Genomic DNA, 25,128 nt, shown 5'->3' with positions numbered 1-25,128 from the left:
TTCTAATTTTTATTCTGAAGTTAAGAGGTAGATAAGGAAGATAAAAACAGATAAGGAAGATGGATGACATATTTATTAGAGGCCAATTGAGTAAAGAGGTCTGGGGCCAATTTAAAATAATAATGATAATATTAAAAAACCTTTTCCTCATAAGCATCTTCCCAAAAAATCACACAATGGTTAAAAGTGCAACAAAGAGACAAAAAAAATATTTACCTTTTACCTTTTATTTACCTTACCGTAATGGTCTACTGATTTTTTTTGATATGTATAACCAATAAATGCATTCTTTACTTCAAATTCTTATTTCTTTGTACCCACTACCATATTAGGATAAGTTGCTGTTTTGTGAACGTTTTAGTTACAGCTTTCACTATCTAATTAGTTATATATCAACATATGAATGGTAAAATTGCTCCCCCTGATTTTTAACTGGCTTATTTTGTTCAGAGGGAGAAATATTAGAGAGTAAGGTGGGACATTTGAGGGCCAGAAGTTATAAAACACAATCACAAAATTAAGTATTAAATATAAGGAAGCTATCATGCAGAATTGTAGGAAAACGTTTCTTTAAAATGGTAGGCTGAATTACCTTTAACTTTATACTTTAGGTAGTATTTAAAAATGGTAAGTTTACACTCTTAGTTGAGTAAAAGGCTGAAATTACTGCTCTAACTTCAACAAAAGTGTTTTTAAACAGTAGGAATTATACTACTTGAGTAATAAACAATCATACTTTTGACACCTCTATTAAAACTTTATAAAATTCAGCTTGGGTGACTTGGTTTGAATCTACTACAAAGAGATCTGGTGTTGTGAAATGTTTAAGTGAGCCAAAAATATAACATACAGACTCAAGAAAACTTTCCTGGTTCCTTAAGGTTCCTGTAATGGAAACCCATTCTTGTCGTCCTGACAGTAAGGATGTCCCTCCTCGCACACCGTAGTAGGAGGGTTGGTCTTGATTGGCATCTATCTGACCAATAAAAATCCTCGTCGCGAGGTAGTTTATGTCGTTACTAGGCAGCGTTAGCGGAGTTCCAGGCGTTAGCAAAAAAGCTAAAAGATAACTACTCATTTATTCACACACATACTGTTAGAAATTGAACCTTTTTTACGACAACTTACTAAATGTTGATGAAAGAAATGTCCGCTTCAAGGTAAACATTTCAACTACTCGGTTAATAAATTAATCTGTTAAGTAATTGAGTTTAACGTGCGTTTAATAAAAAAAAAAAAATAATTTCTGTTCAGAGAAATTCGAGAGAAACTACGAAAGAAACAAAGGGCTTTGCACGATACTTTGGTAAAAAATAAAAATGAGGACGACATCCAGGTAAGAATAGATAATCCTACAGTTTGTACAGTACTTAGTGGGCGTACGCAGCCGCTTCGGATGTTATCAGCCTATAAAATGGCCATTATTAGCGGTTATCTGGAGCTATTCTATCGGACATCGGCTAATTAATGGTTGATCACATCCGAATCGGCTGTATCCTGCACACTCATATTTCATTAAGAGGCCATACTTTCAGTGAGCTTTACTTTTAACAAGTCTTATCATAAATGGAAGGAGAAATCACAGCAAAACATAGGAGCTGCTCCTGTTTGATGAATCTAACTATACCCTATAGGCTCTGGTTCCGTCTGCCAACATCAATGTGGACAAACAACCGACTGAAACGAAGGTTGGTTTGTGTTTCAGATGAGCTTTTAGGCTGTAGTTTCCCTCCTCTGTGTGCTGCTCGCTCTTCATCACCATCTGTTTATTCTAAGCCTTCCTGCAGCTTTAGCGGCTAAAGCAATGTGGACCTGGGTTTGCTGCAGCTCTTCTCCATAAAACTCTGTGCGTTTGTTTCCCTAGGAAGCTGAGGACAGTGGTGAGGACCAGGGAGAGACTCTAAGACGAAAATTTAGAGACCAGAGAGAGAAAAGAAAGAAAAAGGTGCAAGCATGTGGTTTGTAGTTTGTCTCATGGCACAATCATACTTATGTTACGTCTAACTGAAGCGGTGGCTCCTGTTTATTAGTTGCTGGAGCAGGGTGTTTTGCAGAAGTCTCATGATGCTGAGGATACAGAGGATGTTTCCACCTCTCAGCGCTACAGTCTAAATGAGAGATCAGCTGATTCTGTGGTTTCTACAAGACCCCCAACTGGTTCTCAGAGAGGTGTGTGTTCTTGGTTAAGGATAAATACTGGCTTAGCAAAAGTATTTATACACCTTAAACGTTTTCCCATTTTGTCATGTAACATTCACACTTTTGAATGTTTTCTTTGACCTTTTTTTGCAATACATACACAAAGCAGCATGTAATTGTAAAGGGGAAGGGAGAAAAATAACTGCTTCCCAAACATACAATCTCATAGATGAAAAAGTGGCCTGTTTTTTTTTTGTTTTTGTTTTTTACTCTGATCCCTGAATAGAATTAGGTGCAACAGTTGCCTTTAAGTGTAACATATCTATAAAACATGGTGGTGGCAGCATCATTGTGTGGAGATATTTTAAGGAGGGGTTGGAAAGTGTTGATGGATAAAAGCAAATAGAGAATCCCTCACCACTCATACTGCCTCTGTCCTTATCCACAGCCTCATCACCTCCCGTATTGATTATTGCAATTCTCTTCTTTTTGGCCTCCCTCATAAATCTCTCCATAAACTTCAACTTCTTCAGAACTCCGCTGCTCGTGTCATCACCAGAACCCCCTCCTTCCATCATATTTCCCCTGTTCTTCACCAACTCTATTGGCTCCCAGTTCAATTCAGAATTCAATTTAAAATCCTTCTCTATACTTTCAAAGCCATCCATAACCTTGCTCCTCCATATCTGTCAGACCTCCTTCACATTGCCACCTCCGCCCGCTCCCTTAGATCCTCCTCCTCCATCCACCTCACTGTACCCCCAGCTCGACTTGTCACCATGGGGAGCAGAGCCTTCAGCCACTCTGCTCCTCAGCTCTGGAACTCACTTCCTCCCGACCTCCGCAGTATTGACTCTCTCCCCTTATTCAAAGCCAGACTCAAAACCCATCTGTTCCAGCTCGCTTATCTGTGGATATACTGCTCTTTTCCCTATCCATGATTGTTTTTTTTTATTTTGTTTTTTTTATGTTCCTGTATCTGTATTTTGTATTTTCATCTCTTTTTATTTATTGTTTTGTATTATTTGTAAAGTGACCTTGAGTGTCAAGAAAGGCGCTGTTAAATAATATGTATTATTATTATTATTATTATTATTAAAAGAAAAACTATTAGAGGCAGCAAACAGTCTGAAACTAAACAACAAAACAAACAAAAAACAAAAACAATAACTACCTACGAATAGAATTCATAGACTTCCCATCTTTCAAAAACACAAATATAATTGTAGACATGCAGGGGATCCTAACTGTCAACTGTGTGCGCGCTTCATTACCAATTTAACATGAGAATAATGAAGGCAACAAATACACTCCCATTTCTAGCTATTTGGAAATATTAACTTTATCTCTTTAAGATTGTGAAACATAGAGGTGCCTCAACATTAACCATTCATCGATCTTTTATATCGATTATACCATAAGGCTCAGAGGGGTCTAATGTCTATCTCCAGCAGTGTTTCCGCAAAAGACAAGGTGTTCTATAGACAGATCGTCAGTCCATCGCAGGGCAACACATAGATACATAACCATGCACACAAACATTCACATCAAAGGGCAAATTAAAGGCACCAATCAGCCTAAAACTCACGTGTTTATGGATTCTGAGAAGCCACAGGGAGGACATGCAGACTCCATGCAAAGTCAGGACTTTGTGCTTCAACAATCCTAGCAGCTTTGCCATGCTGGCCACTATAATACTACCAATTGTGTTATTTACTTTAATTTCTGTAGAGAATTTCTTGTAGTTATGTAAATGAAAGCTGGTAAAGTTTTGGAGGCAACAGACCAGTTAAGCTAAAGGCATCTTCACAGCCTTTCTTCATCTTTATCTCTAAATTAAAACATAAATATATTTTAAATAATAGTTTTTAGAACTGTGTTAAGGTAGCGACTTAAGTGGCCTCAGTTTCACATTTAGAAAAAATGCTTATTTCAGGGCTAAATTTATGGAATTGCTTGTGGGTTTATAACGCTTATTATGTTAATAATAATAAAAAGAAGAGTGAAAACTGAACCATCCATATATGGAGAGCAGGAGCGTTCATTTTAGCCTTGATGGAAACCCATTTTATCAATTTATATAACAGTAATGCACACATTTTTTTATATTCTATGACATAGTTCAATAAAATGAAATGGGGTTTATGGTCATAATTTATATTTTTAAGAGACATTATATGCAAAGTAATGTCAGGTTGAACGTAACTGCAGCAAAGCAGTTATCTTGCTGACTTCTGATAGAAGATCAGTTTTTAATCAGAAATACAATTGTGCTGCTTTTAGGACCCAAAAGATGATCCTGACCAAAATGAATCCTTATGTCTTGATGTATTTGGTTTCTTAGGTTTCTCTGTAAGATCGGAGCATTCTTCCACCTCTCAGCACTTAGACACATTAGTGACACGACATCTGCAAGAGAAGCTGAGAGCAGCAAGGGTAAATACAGTTTTTCTTGTGTATTATTCTACAAAAGCATACCACTCATTTTTTAGTGAATATGTTGACACATAAGGTCTGTCGTTCGCATTACAGTCTAAAGGAGATAGCCTGCAGCAACAGGAAGCCTCAGAAGCTTCTACCGAGCCTGTCAGCCGACTGCAGAGGCTCAAAAACAGAGACACTGTAACCAGATTTGATAGGGAGGTGAGCTGATCCGGTACACAGCACATTTAATAAAAACCAGCTGTAGAGCTAACTGTCCAACTTTTACCAGATCGATCCAGTCATTGCAGGGAGACAGGATGACCCCTTGACCCTTCGCTCCAGAGTCAAGTTCAGAGAAGCTGCTAAAGCAGTAAGGTTAACACAGATGTTTAAAGAGTTTTAAGATTCTTAAAATGAATTTTTTTTCATACGTTTTTTTTATTTCTACATAAAGGTAGTTAAAGACATCCCAACGGCTGAGGAAGCCTACAATTTCTTTACTTTGAACTATGAACCCGACCCACCAAGTCGGATAGAGACAGTTAGCAGGAAGAGACAAAAGCAGAGAGACCAGGAAAGTGGAGATGAAGAGGAAGCTGAGGTGGAGGAGGATGCTGAAGCAGAGGAAGAGAATCAAGATCAACACGAATACCAGGTAACGTCTCAGTACCAGTAATGGGGAGGAATGCATTCACTCTTACTTATCACTGGCTTCTGGATGATTCACATACATTAAACCTTAGGACAACTTGAGCCCTGATTTCCAGTCAGAAAGTCAGCACATATAGCATGCAATAAAACCAATGTGAAGGATCTGTTTCTTTCAGTTTGTTTGTTTTTTCAGTTTTACTTTTGTTAGTTTTAGTCTGATTATAAGTCTATTAAATGCCATACTGTTGATATTGATTTCTGTTCAAGTGGGTATTCTCACTTCACACCTCCATTTTAACTTTTAATTTTCATCATTTGGATTATTGACTGAATGTAATTTCATCCAAAACATCATTCCAGTCTGCAGAAAATCAGAAGCAACTTTGGCTCCTATCTAAATCTGTTCATGGTTGATAGTTTGTAGCCTAGTGAGACCATCCTGATCTCGCAAGCTTTCAAGATTTCACTCGCTAATCAGTCTGGAGACTCTCCGTTGAAGAAAATTTGGAGCCGTTCACCAAACGAACGTCCAATCAGCGTTGGCTTTGAGGCGGGTTGAGGTGTGACGCAACGAGAAGCGCGACAGTTCAGTCTAAAGAACATGGCGGCTTCAGCCGATGAAACTAGCGTTAGCGTGGCTATCGAGCAAGTTTTATCGGAATTACAGAGTATTTCTTCACTGAAAGAAGAGCAAAACACTGCTCTGGAGGCTTTTCTCAGAGGAAAAGATGTTTTTGCTCTTCTCCCGACTGGTTTCGGCAAGAGTTTGATCTATCAATTGGCTCCTCTTCTTCGTCGCTCTGTTAGTACGTCATATGCTTCGTTGATCTGATTGGTTTATTTGGCCCATCTATCACCAACATAGGCCAATCAGCTAACCAGTATTTTCGCCCCTTCCCAAAATTACTTCTACGGAAGGTTTCCAGATGGATATGCGGAGCAAATCCATCTGGCGGAGTCAGGTTAGATAGTTCGTACTCTGAGAAATTGGACATTTCTGATTTTTTTTTTTGTATTTGAATTTTTTTTCAACCATTGTCTTTTTATATAATAATAAAATGAAACTATGTAAAAAAACAAGGAGAGGTATGAATACCTTTGGGAGGCTCTGTATGGGCTGTAAAATTGTGAGTGAATGGTTCCCGTTTCTCTCCTCAGAGTGAAGAAGCTCCTCTGGTTCGGAGTGAAGATGATTTATTCATCATTGACCATTCGCCGCAGGACTTTGTGGAACTGAGGAAAGCGGAGTACATCAGCTACCATAAGCGTGTTCAGCGAGACCGTGAGCTCTTGTTTACTCCAAGCTTTCGAACAGGTAACTTTTATTCTGATAGCAACACCTTTGACTGGCAGGTTTCTGTTCCTAATTTTGTGCACATTTCCTGCAGTTCCGACCTCTGTTAAACTGCCTGAAAATATGAAGCCCCGCTTTCTGGAGGATGAAGGTCTCTATGTAGGAGAAAGGCCTCCTGTATTTGGAACCAATGAAAACATTTTGGAGAATCGCATTTTAAAAATGGCGGAGGTATCATCAGCTGATGTGTTCCCATAAAGATCCAAATATATATATTTTTTTTTTTTTTCAGATTTATTCAGTTTCTTTTGTTGTTTATTTCTCTCTTAAGGGAAACAAATGGTTTGGAGATGATGGGAAGATTCTCGCTCTGCCTAACCCTATAAAGGAATCATCCACCAGGCCACCTCTGTTCCACATGGAGGGCGACTTGGATCCCGCCCTGCAAACTGTTTACAGGAAGGTCAGACTCTCCTGCATCCTTCAATAAACTTTGATGTCTGGACTGGAAACTGGAGCATGGGAACACATCGGAGCAGAAAATGTAAATGACCAGCACAGTGGATGATGGTGTTTTTATTCCTCCCAGGCTCTGAAGTCCAAGTACGCAAACCTGTATATTGCTGGAACTGCAGACCCTGAGGGAGACTACCAGCTTGACGTTGATGTCTCTGGGCTGATCTTCTCCCATCACCCTCTCTTCAGCCGCGAACATGTCCTGGCGTCACGTTTAGCTCAGCTGTACGATCAGTACCTCACCAGACAACATAACAACCTCACAGGCAACCTCACTGATAAGGTAAGCTCTGATAGGTTCAATGTTAGGGTACAGAAAGCAGTTTTTACAACAACCTGATCATTTGAAATTGCTTCATTGCAATATTTTGAGGATTTAGTCCATTTTTCCTCTTCCTCCGTAGTTGAACGGTCTAAGGAATGCCCTGCGTAATATGGTGAAGATTCACGGTGAGCAGGGCTCCTCTGAGGCCCTGCAGCAGAGGGTTTCTGAGTACAGTCTGGAAGTGAGGTGAGGTGTTTTTCAGTCCATCACTGTTCAGAAGCAGTATTAGCTACTAAGCTCCCTGCTGGATATTTTCCTTTCGGGCTGTTACAGGAACACTCGGCAGCTGAGAGACACAGAGCAGGAGAAAGACAGGACTCTGCTGAAGAGCATCACTAAAGTGTGGAAGGAGATCAAGTCCCTGAGAGAGTTTCAGCAGTTCACCAACACACCTTTTAAGCTCTACCTTAGAAGGTTACATCTCAGTTCACACATCTGAATGTTTTTCTTAGAGCTCTGCTATTCATTTATTATAATTTCACTTTGAAAACAAAGTCTTTGACCATGATTGATGCTTCTACATTGTAAAAATACAGCCACCCTCCAATGATTAAACAGGTTAACGATATGGGTCTTTTTTATTTTATTTTAATAGTTAAAAGTTCTTTACAGCAGCGGTTCCCAGGCGTTTCAGCTTTGACCCAAAACTTACGATGAAACAAAATGGCCAATCCCTATAATACATATAATTACCCACTTTACGTTTTTTTATACATAGAAAGTGAATTATATGAAATTTTAAATACATATTTTTTATATTAAATTGTTAATTCATTATTTTAAATGAATTTTTAATTATTCAGTGGCACACTAACTGTGCACTTTATAATTTATTGGCGTGTTAAATATTTTAATCATACAGTAGATGAATAAAATGTTATATCTTCTTATTTTCATGGTCAGTTTATTCATTTAATAATGTTTAATGAAATATTTTAGCCTTCCATATATATATCAGGGATGACAATGATTCTGAAGACCATGTTATGACCCTAAGGAGGGTCCCGATCCCCACTTCAGGAACTCCTGCTTAAGAGAACATCAATTAACAAACAGGAGAAAGTTGACTTTTAAGCAATGATTTGGTGATAAGACAATATTCCATTTTTTGAAACTGACAAAACATTTATCTGGAAATAAGAACAGTATCACACAACTATAAAAGTACCAACACCATTAAAGAGAGAAACAGTTATGCCACAAGGCTTATTTTTTCCCCAGAGGAGCTGCAGGGAACTGCTCCTCAGGTGGGAGAACCTGCTGACAGGAACACTTATGAGAGAGTAAAAGGAGGCGCCCTTCAAATTCTTCCTGCTCTTCACTATGAATACAGCCCCCCACAGATGTAAAAGCATCACACTGCCGGGTTGCTTTCCTTTAGCAAAAGCCATTAATCTCTGTTTCTTTAGAAATTCTGCATTATTATAGTCCAGTTACAAAATAATGCATTTCTTTAAGTTCATCTATCGGCTAAAATCCCTGCAAATTACTGAAGGTCTTCATTAACATGAGGATATAAGGGGAATAAATGAGTTGGCGTTATTATTATTCCAGAGCACAGCACATCAGTTTATCATATTCAGGTTAGGCTTAACAGGATTGTGTAAATTTGCATCACAATTTTAGTATTTTGGTGTCGATCGTTTAGGGAGAATGTAGATCGGGCTTCAGATGAGCGGGAGTATGAAGGTGAAATCTCGGCAGAGGTTTTGGAGCTGGCAGCAGAAATGGAAGAAGAATACCAAAAGAAAGCGGCAGAGTACAAGAAGCAACTGGAAGATTGGAAACTCTGGAAGAAAAAGCAGGTACCTATGGGTCATTGTTCAGCCTCGTTTGGTGGAGCTTCACGGTCATATTCAAACACGTGTCTTTTTGCTCACTGATTGTAGAAAGCCAAAATGAAAAAGAAGAAGAAGAAAGGCCAGGCCCAGGATGACACGGAAGAAGAAGATCAGGATGGGAGCGAGTCTGACGGGCCCTCTGAGGAAGGCCCTGTGAAGCCAGAGGCCCCTGAGAGACCAGACATTGAATCCACGGAGCAGTGGGTGAGAGAAACGGCCTCCAGGATTCGCAGGAAACCAGGAGAACCCATCCTGATCCCAGAGCTGTCTGCATCAGGTAGCATCACAGCCAGTGAACTCTGCCCCAGGTACAAACCTTAACCCATGATATAAACCAAAAAAAGGGGGGGGGGTGTTCTCAATGCTGAGGGGGTTTGCATAGTAGACAGACTTCCAGAGTATTTCATTTATTCCGGATTTGTCCTCTTACTCCCTCCTCTTTCAGGTCTGAAATAGCTCGGCGGGAAGACGTTTCCAAGCGTTCTCTTTTCATCAAAATCCTTTACAACGACAAGGAAGTTTCCAGAACTGACAGCCGCTCACTGAGCAACGACTTCAGAGTTCACTTTGGTCAGATTTTCAATCTGAAAATACTCAACTGCCCCCAAAGCATTAAGCTGCAGGTACAGTAGAAGTATTCTGTCAGTTTTCACACATTTCTAAGTTAAATAATTCACTGCAGTCTTCCAGTTTTAACCGGTTTTGCCTCTATGTCTGGTGTGCCATGTGTGGGCAGGTGTTTGAGGAGATCGGGTCGTCCTGCTCCCTGCTGGCTCAGGTCTTTGTTCCGGTCCCTGACCCAGCCGTCGTTACAGGCAGCGCTCCTATAGAGGAATTTGAGTTCAGCAGCAACCAGCGGGTGATGTTTGATCACGAGGGAGTTGGAAGTGGTAATTTTCTTCAGGCCAAAAACACCCAAAAATATCCAGCATTGTTGAAAAGCCCTTTGTCACTCCTAATATCCTTATTTAGCTTCAAATGTAGACCTCTCTATGTGTGCTTTGTTTGGGCTACTTAACAATGACTGATTCTAGCATAATAGGGGTACATGTGAAGGACTAAAAAAGCTACAGATAATGAGCACAGAAAAAATATCTGAACCGGCTCAAAAATGCGACAAAATGTTTGCTTTGTTTTTTATTGAGGGGCCTGTGACAAGATGCCTTACTTTCAAGTTTAATTAATCTTTGCAAACATTTAGTTCATCTCATCACTAAGATGCATTTTAAGGGTTGAGCTGCTGCACAAACGCTGCAGTAATGTAACTATATTTTAAAGCCAAAGTTAAAAAAGGAAAAGATTTCAATCTCTAAAATAGAAAACAAGGCAAAGTTCCTTTTTACTCTTTTGGTGTAGAGCTTTAAAGGCCACTAGGAACTGGTTCACGGTTCTGAGACATGGCACCTTATCAAGACACTCTCTTTAAATATCTCCTCAGATGTTCCGCTCTCCTTCGAGCCTGATGGAAGCAACAAACTGACGCTGCTGACCTCTGGGAAGCTGTCTTGCTGTGTGTCATGGGGGATCGGGGAAGAAGGAGTCCCGCTTGCACCCCCTGCTTCACAGCAACCGGGGGGCACACACAGGTACTCACTGCCACAGAGGGAATGTTAAAGGACAATATTCCTAAAATTATAACACAAAAATGGCCAAACACTGATTCACCAAACTGTCTACAGGTTCTAAATGTGTGGAAAACTAAGTTTCCATGTCATTGTAATACTTTGATTTAAAAGCAGATCTGTAAGTAGCTCCACCAAGCTAACAGCATCCTTCTGTGCTGACTTGGCTGTATCCGAACATCCACCCTAACCCCTTAATGTCAAAGCAGGGTGGAGGTTGCTTAGGGACCCAAATACAGAGAGGAGGAGGCAGAGATGAGTTTTGCTGATTTAATGAAAAGGGGTAACAGAAACAAAATCCAAGAACAAAATACCAAAAACCATTAGACGACAGGTGAAAATATACATGGGGAGTCAAGCAAGAACGACAAACCAGCAGAGAGTAACTGAACAGGTGGTATATATATGGGAGACAGAAACAATGGGAGGACTAATTATCTGATGGGGAGCAGGTGTAGACAGAAGTAACCAGAAGGAGCTAATGGAAAGGAGACCTGCACAAGAGGGCAACAGAGAGCAACTGAAAAAAATACAAGACTGCTTATAACACAAAATGGGAAAGATACCGATGCACAAGAAAACATATAACATAAATGAAAGTGGAACTGAAAAGCTTTTAAAGAAAGTTAAACAGAAGTCTACACGGGGAGAACCATAACACTTAATCCTTTAATCGCTATATAGAGCGAGAATCATATAGTGGACTTTATAGTGAAAGTTAACTGACCTTTCGGACAGATGATCACTACTTTTAGCTCATCGATGGTCACATAACTCCGCCTCCACTAGGCGTGGATAAAAAATCGGCTAGACTCTGTCCAACAAGTTTTTCTAGGCAGCAATTATCTCCCTTCAAACATTTCTTTCAAAAGTCGTAGCAAACACTGATGCATTCATGAAATTCTAAGTTTATTGTATATTGAAAAAAGAAGACTGAAAGACTTTCACTTTAACTGATATTAACTTGCCTTCCAATATTATGGTTTTTAGGATTCAAATTTAAACTCTTTTTAATTTCATAGAAATGATAAATAAATACAAACTCATTAGGAGAATGAAGGAGAGAATACATGGACATGTTTTCTGGGTATAAACCTTTATGTTTATAGAACACTGAGCCTGGTTCTACTAGAGGTTTCGTCCTGTTAAAAGGGAGTTTTTCCTCTCCACTGTCGCTACAGGCATGCTTAGTGTGTGGGATTGCCTTTGAGTCAACTAGTCGAAGCAATCAACTGATTTTCCTGAGAAAGAAAACTTTTCAATTTGACTGTATGATCTAGCTGAATTGTAAAGTGCCTGAGATGGGATGTGTTGTGAATTGGCGCTATATAAATAAACTGAAGAGAAATTGAATTGAATGTAGGTATTGTTCCCATAAAGTTCAATCATGTTTATCTGGTAGTAAAGCTGTGAAATTGTCCTTTACCACAGAATAGAAAACTGATAAAAAAAAAGTCTGATTTAAAGTAATGTTGCTCTGACAAATAATAAAAAACCCAGATTTAAAAAAAAATGTTTTTTTAAAAAGTCTAAAAATGAGGAATTTGTGTTTGGCCATGTACTTAATTTTAATTTATAGAAACCCTCTGTAAAGAAGATGCTATGAAACAGCCCCACATTAGTGTGGTACAGTCATATTTTCATCCGACTCATGGTATTAAGTGGGTGGGCAGATTGGTTGTATTTCCTTGGTTTTCTAAAAATGAGAGTACATTTTTTTTTTTTTTCTTTTTTTTTTCTGTCCATGTTAAAAGTTTTGTTTTTCTGTTTTTCTGGCAGAGGCCATCTAGATGCTGTCTCCTATATCGGGGCTTCCGGACTGTATGACATGAAAAAGATTGGTGAGTGGGCCACACAGTCACGACTGGACCCCAACGATCCGAAGAACACCTCCATCATGCAGCTGCTGAAAGTGAGTAACGGAAAAGGTTGTTTCCTGGATTTGAATCAAAGCCTAAAGAGGAACGGCTGCTGCTTCCTTCCAGGTGGCGAGCAGCGGAGAGGTGACCGCCCCCGACTACTTTCGCCTTGAGCATCTGCAGGAGGAGTTTAATTTCGTTACAGATGAGGAGATGGAGCGGTCCAAAAGGCTCCGCCTGCTCAGGCTCAGGAACCAGGAAGTTCCAGAGTTTCGTAATTGCAAGTTTGTTCCTCTTCTTGAAAGGGAGATCCCTGACAAGGTGTTCCAGGTTAGCCTTCCAAAACTTGACCACATCACAAAAACAGATGAAAGGATTCACACATGGTTTGTTAGGTGCAACTGTTGCTCTTCTTTTGCTTTGGTTCCAATGAGTTTAGGAGTATGAAAAAAGATTAAAAGATGGAGAGGATATTGACACCAAGGAACATTTGGATCCTCACAGAGCTTTAGCAGCCAGATACCTTCACAAGGTCTGAAAATACAGTTTTATGTACAAGCACCTGTTTTTTCCCCTGAGGTATTGAGTCAGCTGTTGTGTAATGGTGGAATTTCCCCACAGATAAGGGAATCGGTCATCGATAGATTTATTCTGGCCAAACATTCCTACCAACTGTCCGACCTGGTGATTGAAGAAGAGATACCAAGCATTGGGTAAATATTAAACCATAATACCTTTCTTCCTTTCAGATCTTTTATTTGCTCTAAGCGTGTTATATCTGATCAGAGGATGTAAAATAATTTACTGCTATCAAAATACTAATCCGCCCCATAAAAAGTGATGCTTTTTTTTTCGCTTATACTTTACTTTTTTGAGGTCGATCAGCATTTCTAGAACTCAATTCAGTTTATTTATATATCGCCAACTCACACAACACGTCATCTCAAGGCACTTTACAGTTCACCAGATCATACAGTCAAATTGATTCAAAGTTTTCTATCTAAGAAAAACTAGTTGATTGCATCGACTCATTGACTCAAATGCAATCCCTCACACTAAGCATGCTTGTAGCGACAGTGGAGAGGAAAAACTCCCTTTTAACAGGAAGAAACCTCCAGCAGTATCAGGCTCAGTGTGAGCGGCCATCTGCTGAGGCCGACTGGGGTTCAAGGAGACAGAAGCAGAGATAAAACTTCTAAGTAGTAATCTTGGACCTTTTGGTTCACGAGTAAACACATGATTCAGGGACTCATTTCTGTTGGTTAGTGTTCCATAGACTAAACTAAGATGCTTGTTTATTCTGTCAGAATAGGATCATGAGAACGTTATTAGAATTCCCATTATAGTCTCATCTGGCAGGCTTTCTTTATTTTGCCAGGTGAGACTATGGTTGTGTCCGATTGTCTGCCCTAATCGCTATATAGGGCACCATATAGTGGCTACGCCATTTTAAATGAGTGTGCGATCGTCTAGTTGTCGGGCAGCAAAAGCGATACGGAGTTACATGACCAACAGGGAGCAAAAAGCAGAGTTCACTATATAGTCCCTGTCCTATATAGTGATTGAGGGATTTAGGGGTTAGGGTGGACGTTCGGAAACTGTCCTGGTGCCTTTGGCATAAACTAACGGATGGGTATTTGAAAAGCAACCCCCTTGTTCTTTGTTAGGTACGGTGGAGAATCTGTAAGTCTCTGGGGGCCTGAGGCTTGTCCAGCGGTTTTTGGGACTTTGATTAGAAAGCATGAACTCTTCAAAATACTAAAAGATTGTTCAAAATGGTCTGGACACAACCAGGGAACCAGAACTGTGGTTACCTACAGGGAAACGGTTCTAAAACATCTGAGCTAATAGCAAAATAATTTGACCAGACAAACATCAGACTGTCTGCTAAAAGGAACAGAATATGGAGGAGATTCTCCAGGAAGGGAAGGATACTGAATTTTTTGCTTTCGTCCACTAAATAAATGGTCACCAGCTGTAAAAGGAAAAGTAAAAAGTGAGGGGACTTTTAACAGATCTTCCAAAGGAGTGCTGATAGAACCACTGAGGTCTGTATGATATGTCTGAATAAATGTGCATCAGTTAAAGCTTTTCTGTTCTTGTCATAACTGTGACTGAACGTTTAAAATGTGTTTTCTATGTTTATGCCTTTCGTTTGCACATCACTTTTAAAGTGGTGCAGGTTCAGGGTATGTGTGTAAAGCTTTTATTTTGCCTCTCCCCTGCCCCGCCTCTGTGTGCTTTTTAGTTGCAAACTTCAGGTACCGAAACTTAGTACCTATAGACCACTGGCAGTATTCAGTCCTTTTTAGAAGACCACTGCAACACATTTAGAAATTATCATGAAGAATTACATAACTGTGCAAACATATAACTATGGCATACATTATCTTTTTGCATTTTTATGTGTGGTTTCGCTGCTTTACAATATTTTTATCTCAGTAGACATTTTTAGATGAAAACATGATAAAATTTAGAACAACTCTGTAAACTATTTATCTGCTGTTATCTTCTGTACATCAAAATATATATATATTTTTAAGTCTGTATCTTGTTTTAAAAATGTGCTATTTGAGAAAATGTTGCATCACTCTCTAGAAAAGCTAGGAATTAAATAAAACAAATTAGTTTTAACTGCAGAAATCTCTTCCTGTTTCCTTTGGGAACTGAGCACTGTTAGTAGCCAGCAGTCCCATCCATCCATTGCTCTGTAGTTTGAACCACTGGTATTTAGACGTTATGCCTGTTGCTGCCAACAGGATTCTTGGAATTAACCTTTTCAAGCTGGCTGAGTCCAAACGGCCACTGAAACCTCAAAGGAAAGAAAGGAAAAAGGTGACTGCCCAGAATCTGTCTGACGGAGACATCAAACTGCTCATAAACGTCATCCGGGCCCACAACATCCCCATACGTAAACCCCAGAGCAAGTGAGTGGTTCTTGTTTTGATGATCTACAATGGAAGGAACACACAGCGTAGATGTTGTACTTTAGGATGCCTGTCAACGAACCTCTGATTTCCAGTAAACCAGGACAGTCTTCTCAGAGTGTCCTCCAGGGCAGTGATTGGTACCTCAGCCAGGTACTGGACACCCCTACCCCACATTACAGCTGGAACAGTCTGACCTATAGCTCCCATGTTAAGTATTTATTGTTTCTGTAATGCAGATACAGGTGAGGCCATTTGTGGAGGTTTCCTTCCAGCGCACGGTGCTCCAAACAACCACGGCTGAGGGACCAAATCCAAGCTGGAATGAGGAGCTGCAGCTGCCGTTTAGGTAACCAGCTGCACACTGAAGCAGGCTCTTCTTTCCTGAATTTATTATTAGATCCTATTTCAGTAGGATAAAAGATAGAGATCCGGTTTAAACCGCCTGTTTCAACCACAATAAAAAAAGAACCAATTAAGGTGAAGGAGTTTTTCGTGTAAAATGAATAATTAGGATTGTATTGATTTTAATATTATTGTTCAAAATGGAACTCTATTTGAATATTTCTGTTTTTATTATATGAAAACCTTAGATTTAGTCCAATTAGAACAGAAATGTGTTGGTATGATTGGACACATATCATGTCTGTAGTGTTTTCCATGATTTTGGAGGACAACCAAATATCTCTACATGAGAAAGAAATGTGCTGCTCTGTGAATTATATATTGAGATCTTTAGGGAATTAGAATTTTTGTATTCTATTAGCCGTGGGCTACGATCTTTTTCATTCTGTGTGAGATGAATCTATATATATAAAAAATATGTATTTTAAACCACTCTGTGAATTAGGATTACAGTGAACCCTCGCTATAACGTGGTACACTTTTCACGGTCTCGCTGCTTCACGGATTTGCATCATGCATTGTTAAACTTTATTGTCAAACATTAATGGTGGCATGTCGGTTTATAAGGATCTTGTGGCCCAGAAGAAAAAAGAGCGACAACAACTACCGATAACTATGTTATTCTCTCCAAAACAAACACCTGCACCGCAGGCTTTAGAAGAAAAAAACGCCACAGAGCAATCAGGATGCAGCAGCTCCATCAAACCGCAGTGAAATACTGTACTGTACACGTCAGTCACTATTTGTCCTACTGTACTTTGTATTTTTTCATTTTCTCCCGTTCCAATCCGTCACGGCGGGGCGGTGCTGATCTCCGCAATAATAACCCTTCATTATTAAAATTATTACTTATTTATTTATAACTATATTATTTTACTGTACAGTAGTTAACAACGTTTATACCGTACTTTTATTTGTTAAACAAATGCTTGGGCCTGTAAAAAGTTTTTGTTCCTTGATTTCAATGTTGTATGGAGGATTTCATTGTATTATAACTGTAAAAAAATTAAGGTTTCTACTTCACGGATTTCACCTATCGCGGGTTCTTTATGGAACGTAACCCCCGCGATAAACAAGGGTTCACTGTATTGGAAATATATGCTTATTAGAGGCTGTTTACTGTACATACTGTAGATTTACCAGAAAATGAAACAGCCCAACAAAGTGGTGTCCCTTTTAATAACAGTTGGAACTTCCAAACAAGTAGATAGTAGAGCCCCCGTTGCTGTTGTGACTTGCTGCAAGCATGCTTCACAGCCAGACACCAGCTGCTGGCAGTGTTCCAGAGGAATTTGAGTTCACACCTCACAGACAAAAGGCATCTAGTTTGCTGCAACTGCCTGTTTCCTTTGCCAGTTGGCGCCCAAACTAAGGCCATTTTACAAACAGCATCCCGCTTTTCTCATTGGATTTGCTTCATAGTATGTAACGCAGCCCCAGAGCACCACCGAGCCCCTGCCATGCCACACTACAGGCATGGCGTCTTTTCAGTGTACCACCGACCCACAGGTCTAAAAACTACTCTTACTGGTTCTCAGAACAGAATCTCTAAACCTTGTTTCCCTATTTATAAAGCCTTGGGCAAATTGGGGCTGTTTTGCAGAAGTCCTCACCCTCGTTGTCCTCCTGTCTCCCTTCCTGTCTGTATGTAGATTGGCTAGCAATAACCCCCAACAGTCTGTTATCGTCACTATGCTGTCAAAGCAGCATTTGGATATCCATTTTTTACATTCTTACAATGCAAATAATTAATTTGTGTATCTCCATCACTGGTAAAAATCTCTCAAATGTGTTCTTACCCTTTTAACATTTTCCTATTTTTAGGTTTTTAGGAGTGTGTGTGTTTGTCTGTTTGTCTTTCTGTGTAAAGCACAGGAGTCAAACTGGTTCCAGAAAGGGCCGCGTCGGTGCAGGTTTTCTTTCCAAGATTGGACTCCCTTGATGAGATGACTGGAGTCTGGTGTGCTATTGCTTGGTTGGAAACCTGCAGCCACACGGCCCTTTACTGGAATTACTTTGAAACCCCTGGTGTAAAGGATAACTTAGAAAGTTATGGAGGGATTTTAATGACATCTTTACCAGAGGTGCGCCTCATACCAAGGAACAACCTCTATAATATTAGTGATGATCCAAATCATAATCCAGATAGAGGTTTCTTTTTAAAGGATTCTTTAACATTGTAAGATGAAGATTTATAGAAACAAGCAGTTTCCCCCCTAAACCAGAGGGTGGGACTAGTGGCTATTGACAGCTTCAGCATTGGACTCCAAAAGTCATAATCTAACGTTTGGGTTATGCAGTAAAATATGCTGCTTGGTGGAGGTCTGCGCTCTGAATGCTTCTCTAGTTATCATATTAAAAGCACAATTTTTAGTGTATTTATCAGAAGGTTTACCTGTTGCTTTATTGAGTTAATAAAATGAACTTATTTCTTTTCCGTCTTTCCGCAGCGCGCCTAACGGTGACTACAGCACTGCCGGCTTGCAGTCTGTCAAAGATGAAGTCTTCATCAACATATTTGATGAAGTGCTGTTTGAGAGTGGACCGGTAAGCACTGTTCTACGTACGGTTGATCTAAATGAAGGTGCAGCCACAGTAACTGTAACCTTTCTGCCCAGAGTGACAGACAGAGGATGACGTCCATTCACACGCAGGTAGAGAAGCACTGGCTGGGCTCAGTCAAGATCCCCTTCAGCACCATTTACTCCCAGTCAAAGGTGAGATTCGACCACGTGGATTTTGTTAGAGGGCATTTTCTAGGAAGATTACAAGCAATGCCTTCTCAATCTGACAGATTGATGGAGCTTTCAAGGTGAACACGCCGGCCGTGTTGCTAGGATACAGCAGGGAGCACAGCAGTAACAGCGTTTATGATCACTGGCGGAGCACGTGTGGAGGGACGTTCATCCGACTCTTCATCACCATCGAACCTCAGCTGGTGCCTGGAGAGTCTATTAGGGTTAAGGTAACCAAGTCCTCAGGAATGGAGATCCTGTCTGATTTTATTTTTATTTCAGGCTTCCATCAATGTTCCTACTCATACTGGTTTAATTTTACTAACCAATGTATTCGTGCCACTTGAGCTTTTTAAGTTTTCACGTTAAAAATCAAATGGTTCAATGTAGTTTATTAGGTATTTTTTCTTATGGAAGAAGGAAGGTTTGTTACCTTCCCATCAGCTGCTGAGGTTGGAGATCTATAAAGGGTTAAAGTGTAGATTTTACGATACAGACCGACACAGAGTCGCGACCAGTTGTAAAGCAGAAGGAAAATGATCCATGTGTGAGTTAATCATTTTCAGAATTATCTATTTTTCTTATTCTGGCTTTTGAGGTAGACGTTTTCCAGCTTTACAATTCTAAAGATTATTTACAAAACTCTGCTAAACAGGATTAGATAGAGTATTACCTAAATCTATTTTTTTAATTGTTTTAAGGTCTGACCGAGTGATTCAATGACTGTTCTTAACCAGCGCTGCCTGCATGTTCATTTTCAGCCTCTAGCAGTTTTTCTCTTTCTTTTTCATCTCCAACTGTGTTCAGATCGTCTCTAAAACCAGCATGATGCTACCACCATGTTTCAATGGTATCGTGTTCAAAGCGATGGGCAGCAGTAGTTGGGATTATGAGCATAAAAGTTCACTTTTCCCAGGATTGAACAGCCACGTGTGAGCTGTTTAAAATTTGGGATTAAGGTTAAACCTTTCCAGCCCTGTTCTTTGATCCTCTTGATGCTGTTTTACTAAAAGCCCCCTGAAGCCAGAGCAGGCTCGGACTGGGAATGATCTTCGGCCCTGGCATTTTTCCATCTACACCGGCCCATTTATAGACCTGCCCCCCACATTATTAATACAGACGTGACAGTAATTGCTGCTGCGTAACGTCAACACCTGCACTCACTCACACAAACAGCGCCTTCACTGACTCACATTTTCCAGCCCAAAAACTTTTCATAAACCGCCTGATATACGTAATCTCACCCAATTTGAACCAAAGTCTATTGATATCTTAGGCTTAAAAATCTAAAGAAAAACATTTTTTACACATAGACAGCTATCCTAAACTACCAGATTGGGAAACATCCCAACCTGGCAACAATACATGTAAGACGGGAAACGTTAGCCTTTAGATGCAAAACCCCATCATGCACCGCAACATATTTTACATATGCAAAATATTCTAACATAAATTCGGCAAATATAAGAGGAACATCGTAGTTTGGTTTAAAGAAAGCATTTTAGTTGTAATTTAGTTTGTTGCAAGGATATTACAGTTTGAAGAAATAGAAAATTACACCATATACCAACCGTCTCAAGGATGTGCATGACAAGGAAGGCCTATAGAAACTGCATGCATCAATTCTTCAGCTCCTTGAGTTATTTACTGTCACAGGGAGGTGCTTCGGCCGGAGAGTAAATGTTGGGGTCGGTATGATTTAAGGACAGCCGGCCCTCGCATGCTGACATTAGGACGGGCCCATCATCACATATTACCAGTCCGAGCCTGGGCCAGAGTGTCCTCTGGCCTCAGGGTTCTCTGTACACAGCTGTAAGGGGGGTGGGGTATCCAACTTGCATTAGATGAAATGGCACAAAGTTAAGTCTGTTTATCTTTGACACTTCAGGACGCAGTCAGCTGTACTTTATTCAGGAGATATCAGAGTAAAGGTGGCCTTTCCTTCCACTTTATATGTCGGTTAGAGTGGAATACAGTTAAATGTGTGATTCTAATGTAACAGTTTGAAAAGGTTAAGGGGAGCGAATACTTTATCAATTGCTGTACCTTCAAATGTTGTTTTTCTTCCTTCCTGTTCTATCAGAGTTAAGAGATTCCTTAGCAAGTTCACGTTTTTTTTTACCTTTTGTTTTAGTCTGTTTATTTGTTTAGCAGTAGATGGTATTTCTTTAATAATTTGTTCCTTGTATCGTCTGTTTTTTTTTACCTGCTTTTTTTCTGCCTCATGCACTAGATAAAGGAAGTAGAGGTAACCTTCCGTTGTTTTTCACCCTATTCTGAATCTTTCACACCAACCTGTGCTTTAGATAAAAATGTTTATATCAGAACACGTCCCTGAGCTGTGGTTAACTGAAGTAACGTTTGGTGCTTCGATGCAGTTGGACAGTCAGGAGGATGAGCGTTTACTGCAGGCTTCAGGGAAGTTTGAGAAGGACGCAGCTCAAGGCTTCCCGGACCGACGCTGCGTCACCACAGTCATAGACCTCAGTGGGAAGACGGTCTTCATCACGCGTTACATCCGACCACTCAACCCCCCACAGCAGTTCCTCGATGCCTTTCCTAACAACCCTCAGGAGGCAACGGTCAGTGTAATCTTACTGAGCACAAATTGATATCGACTTTTAGTTTATCGTTTTCGTTCATCTTGCAGACCCTGGTGGCCCGATTTGTCTCCCTGATCCCATCTTTGCCGGACCAGGTTTCCTTCTCTGGAGCCTTTGACTTATGGAGCACATGCGACGTGAGTTAAGATTTGGGAATAGTTCCAGGACGGGGAATTACCAATCTTACATGTTTTCATTTTGTTTCAGCAATTCCTGACTCTACTGGCAGGAGATGAGGAGGAACATGCTGTACTGTTGTGCAACTACTTTCTCTTTTTGGGAAAGAAGGCCTGGCTTATAATTGGCACAGCCATACCAGAGGTAACTGACCTGGGCATGTTAAACCTGAACCTATCGCCATTACAAACTTACCCAGCACTTCAGGCTTTTGAACTTTTATCACGTTGCCACAAGCTTCAATGTATTTCTTCAGGAGTTTATATGACAGACCAACACAAGTTAGTGAAACATTAGAAAGAGGGATGACAGGATACTGGACTTTTAAACATTCTACTAATACAAATCAGAAAAGTACAGCCTCCATTTGTTTCTGCCTCTTTTAGCTCTGATATCCTGGGATAAAATCCAGTGTAAAGAGTTTATTTATTCTCGGCATAGATCCAGCTGTTCTTTTAACCCCCCATGGTTTGATAAAGAACATCAGAGAACAGGCAGCAGCATCATCATCATCATCATCATCATCATCATCAGTGATGTGGGGAAAGTTTAAAGCAGACTAATGTTATAAAATAATTAATTGAGCTTTCAACATCTTAAAGAAACTCTGTTCAAGCCATTATCTGAAAATGGAAAAAGAGACTAAAGACCTAGTAAGGAATGAGCTTAGAGGCTAATATGAACTCTGGAGGAGATGCAGCGGTCCATAGCTCAGATGGAAGAACCTGTCAGCTGTTTAATTGTGCATTAATTGTGAAATTGTTAATTCCAGCCTTATTCTCTGAGTGACATGAAGTCCCTCACTGCTGAGGGAAAGCTATAAGCAGTTCTGTCTGCCTACGTGGATAAAGGTGACTTGTCAGGATTAGATCAAAACTGAATTATTTCTATAAGCTGCAGCTGTAATTGCAGGGAAATGTGTTTCTACAAAGGATTAACCCACTTCCTTTTTTCCTTTTCACCACTCCTTTCAAATTGGTTTGTCACAAAAATCACAATCAAACACACTGAGGTTCGTGGCTTAAAGGAAGTAAAAAAGGAAAGATATTAATGCGGTATGACCTCCTTTGGAAGGCACAGCAAATTCAGAAAGCACAGGCCTAACTGTTTAATGTGGATTTTCCACAGGGACCCACAGCCTATGTGCTAACTCATGAGCCGAGCGGCTACTTCATCTGGAACCCCAGCAGCGGACAGTTCTATGAAAAGGACGACGCCTTCTGCCCCCTGCAGACTGTGGGCTGCTTGGTTAATTCTGACAATGTGAGTGGAAAAAAAAACGCTAGATAACCAGAAACTTTCCTCATTGATATCACTGTCAGCTTCCTACGGAAGAGGATTAGGGCCACTGAAAAAAAAAAAAAGTAAACTGATTTTTAAATTTTATTTCAGTTTAACATGGGAAAAAAGTCAGAATTCTGAGATTAAAGTCAGAATTTTGACTTTTTTCTCAGAATTCTGACTTTAATCTCAGAATTCTGTCTGAAATCTGACAATAAAAAAAGTCAGAATTCTGAGAAAAAAAGTCAGAATTCTGAGAAAAAAGTCAGAATTCTGAGATTAAAGTCAGAATTCTGAGAAAAAAGTCAGAATTCTGACTTTTTTCTCAGAATTCTGACTTTTTTTCTCAGAATTCTGACTTTTTTTATTGTCAGATTTCAGACAGAATTCTGAGATTAAAGTCAGAATTCTGAGAAAAAAGTCAGAATTCTGACTTTTTTCCCATACTATACTGAAATAAAATAAAAAAAATCAGGTAACTTTTTTTTTTTTTCCAGTGGCCCTAATCCTCTTCCATGGCTTCCTCTATAATGATAGAAAAATTATTTTTTTTTATTGTTTAGGTTTGGTTGAACATTCAGGAAAATCCCTCACCCTTAAACACAAACTTTGACATCACTAAGGCCAATATGTGGAAACCATTTTTCTCCCGCTCCTTCTCCCACCCCGGGCTGTCTAGTGTACAGGTAAATATATAACTTACATTTAAACATTTCAATTATCAATTTCCACTAATTATTTCCCTCCTGTAGCCAGAGGAGTTGGTGTACCGCCAGACGGACGTAGCAGCTGCAGCTGAGCTTCAGGACAGGTGAGCGACAGGAACGATAGCAGCTATTATTTTATTAATAAAGCGGGGGAAAAAAGCCTCAATTTGCATCTAATTCTGGATAGAGTGGAGAAGATACTGAAGGAGAAGATTATGGAGTGGCGCCCACTTCACCCAACTCGCTGGAACCGGTACTGTAACTCAACCCTGAAGCAGTTTCTGCCCAAACTGGAGCAGAGCCGCGGTCAGGATGTGGCTGAGGGCCACCGCCTTGAGCTGCAGAGCCTCCTCGGAGACTACAGGGTAAATAAGAAACCCGGCCACTCGTCCAAAACAAAGATTATATGTAACGACTAACATTTCTGGCCTTGCATTTGGTCACAGTGATGTGCAGAAACCAGCATAAAGTGTGACTTTTGTTTGGATGAAGTTCTTTCAGAATGACCTGGTGTATCCTCGTCTTCACAGATTGCCGGATTCCCGCTCCATCTGCCATTTTCTGAGATCCAACCGATCGTAGAGGCAGTTCACAGCACCGGGGTTCACAATATTCACTCATCCAATGTGGAGTTTGCCATGGCGGTGTACGTGCATCCTTATCCTAACAACGTGCTGTCAGTGTGGGTTTATCTGGCCTCACTCATCCGCACGTGATCAAAGACCGAACCTCTTCAACATTTCACTAGCTGTTGCTTTTTATTATAACTTTTTATCTTGTTTATATAGGTACTAATGTGTATATATGTTAATGTTTTGATAAATATTTTCAACCTGTCATCACTCCAGCATCAGTTCTAAGTGCCTTACAGCATTAATTTGCCCTGAACTTGTACTCACTGCATTAAACCAAAACCTTAATGTACTTAGTTTATATATAATGGAATAAGACAGAGTAAAAATATTTTTGAAATTACAGAAGCATGGTTTATGGTTTCCAAATGCATGTTTCAAAACTATAGTATACATTTATATTTTTCCCCTTTGGTCGGTTGTGTGTGGAACCAGATATTACTGAGGTTAAAGCTTTAGGTTGATTGTAGTATAGCTACCAGGTTTATGTATTTGGAGGCTTTTTGCTTCTGCTTTGCTAAACAGTTGAGTAGCGATGGGTTCAACAATACCAATGCAACAACCGAAGAGCAAAACATTGTATCGGTGTGCTTGTCGGTTCAAGAAAGTCATGTGACCGATACAGGAGTTGTTTCTGACTGATTCACTAAACTGTTCCAAAACATATCTGTCAACGTGATGCATGTGCTAAAAAAATATCTAATCTTTTGCGGTTTATCATTAAAATTATCAAGAATTTTGGAGCAGCCCTAAATAGGGAAGTTTCAGCCATGGCGTTTTTTAATTGAATTTCGTTGTGTCATTTTTTTCCTTACAGTTATCACCCAAATTATGTGAATTAAAGGTCATTTGAAATTTACTCTTAGTTTATTTACCGTTTTACTGTACTTATTGTTTTAAAATTATAACTTAAAATCTTGGTCCACAAGCATCGCCTAAATTTTGACGTCATGATATAAGTTTACATTTATTGGCTGCATATAAAAATAT

The 25,128-nt window shown here is 39.8% G+C and overlaps 1 protein-coding gene across 1 annotated transcript; it reads left to right on the top strand.

The window, feature by feature from the left end:
- The first annotated feature begins 1,000 nt into the window (after positions 1-1,000).
- Positions 1,001-24,479, top strand: cc2d2a (coiled-coil and C2 domain containing 2A). The gene is made up of 39 exons (XM_038271662.1): positions 1,001-1,160; positions 1,255-1,336; positions 1,635-1,688; positions 1,865-1,945; positions 2,031-2,169; positions 4,484-4,575; positions 4,672-4,782; positions 4,853-4,933; positions 5,018-5,218; positions 6,373-6,529; positions 6,603-6,739; positions 6,840-6,971; positions 7,098-7,307; positions 7,429-7,535; positions 7,623-7,763; positions 8,998-9,154; positions 9,239-9,498; positions 9,636-9,813; positions 9,927-10,080; positions 10,629-10,776; positions 12,592-12,724; positions 12,798-13,001; positions 13,111-13,203; positions 13,293-13,384; positions 15,431-15,598; positions 15,694-15,751; positions 15,838-15,947; positions 18,454-18,550; positions 18,622-18,720; positions 18,798-18,968; positions 20,972-20,986; positions 21,117-21,320; positions 21,389-21,478; positions 21,549-21,662; positions 22,647-22,781; positions 23,363-23,485; positions 23,552-23,610; positions 23,694-23,871; positions 24,037-24,479. Exons 1-39 carry the CDS (start codon positions 1,132-1,134, stop codon positions 24,220-24,222), a joined length of 4,980 nt encoding a protein of 1,659 aa, XP_038127590.1. The 5' UTR covers positions 1,001-1,131; the 3' UTR covers positions 24,223-24,479.
- The last annotated feature ends 649 nt before the right edge of the window (positions 24,480-25,128 follow it).

Source organism: Cyprinodon tularosa, unplaced genomic scaffold (genome assembly GCF_016077235.1).
Source record: "Cyprinodon tularosa strain WSP-4 unplaced genomic scaffold, ASM1607723v1 ctg802, whole genome shotgun sequence".
In the NCBI taxonomy this organism is placed as follows: Eukaryota; Metazoa; Chordata; class Actinopteri; order Cyprinodontiformes; family Cyprinodontidae; genus Cyprinodon; species Cyprinodon tularosa.
The sequence above is the reverse complement of the archived record's forward strand: the minus strand, read 5'-3'. Positions and strand labels throughout refer to the sequence as shown.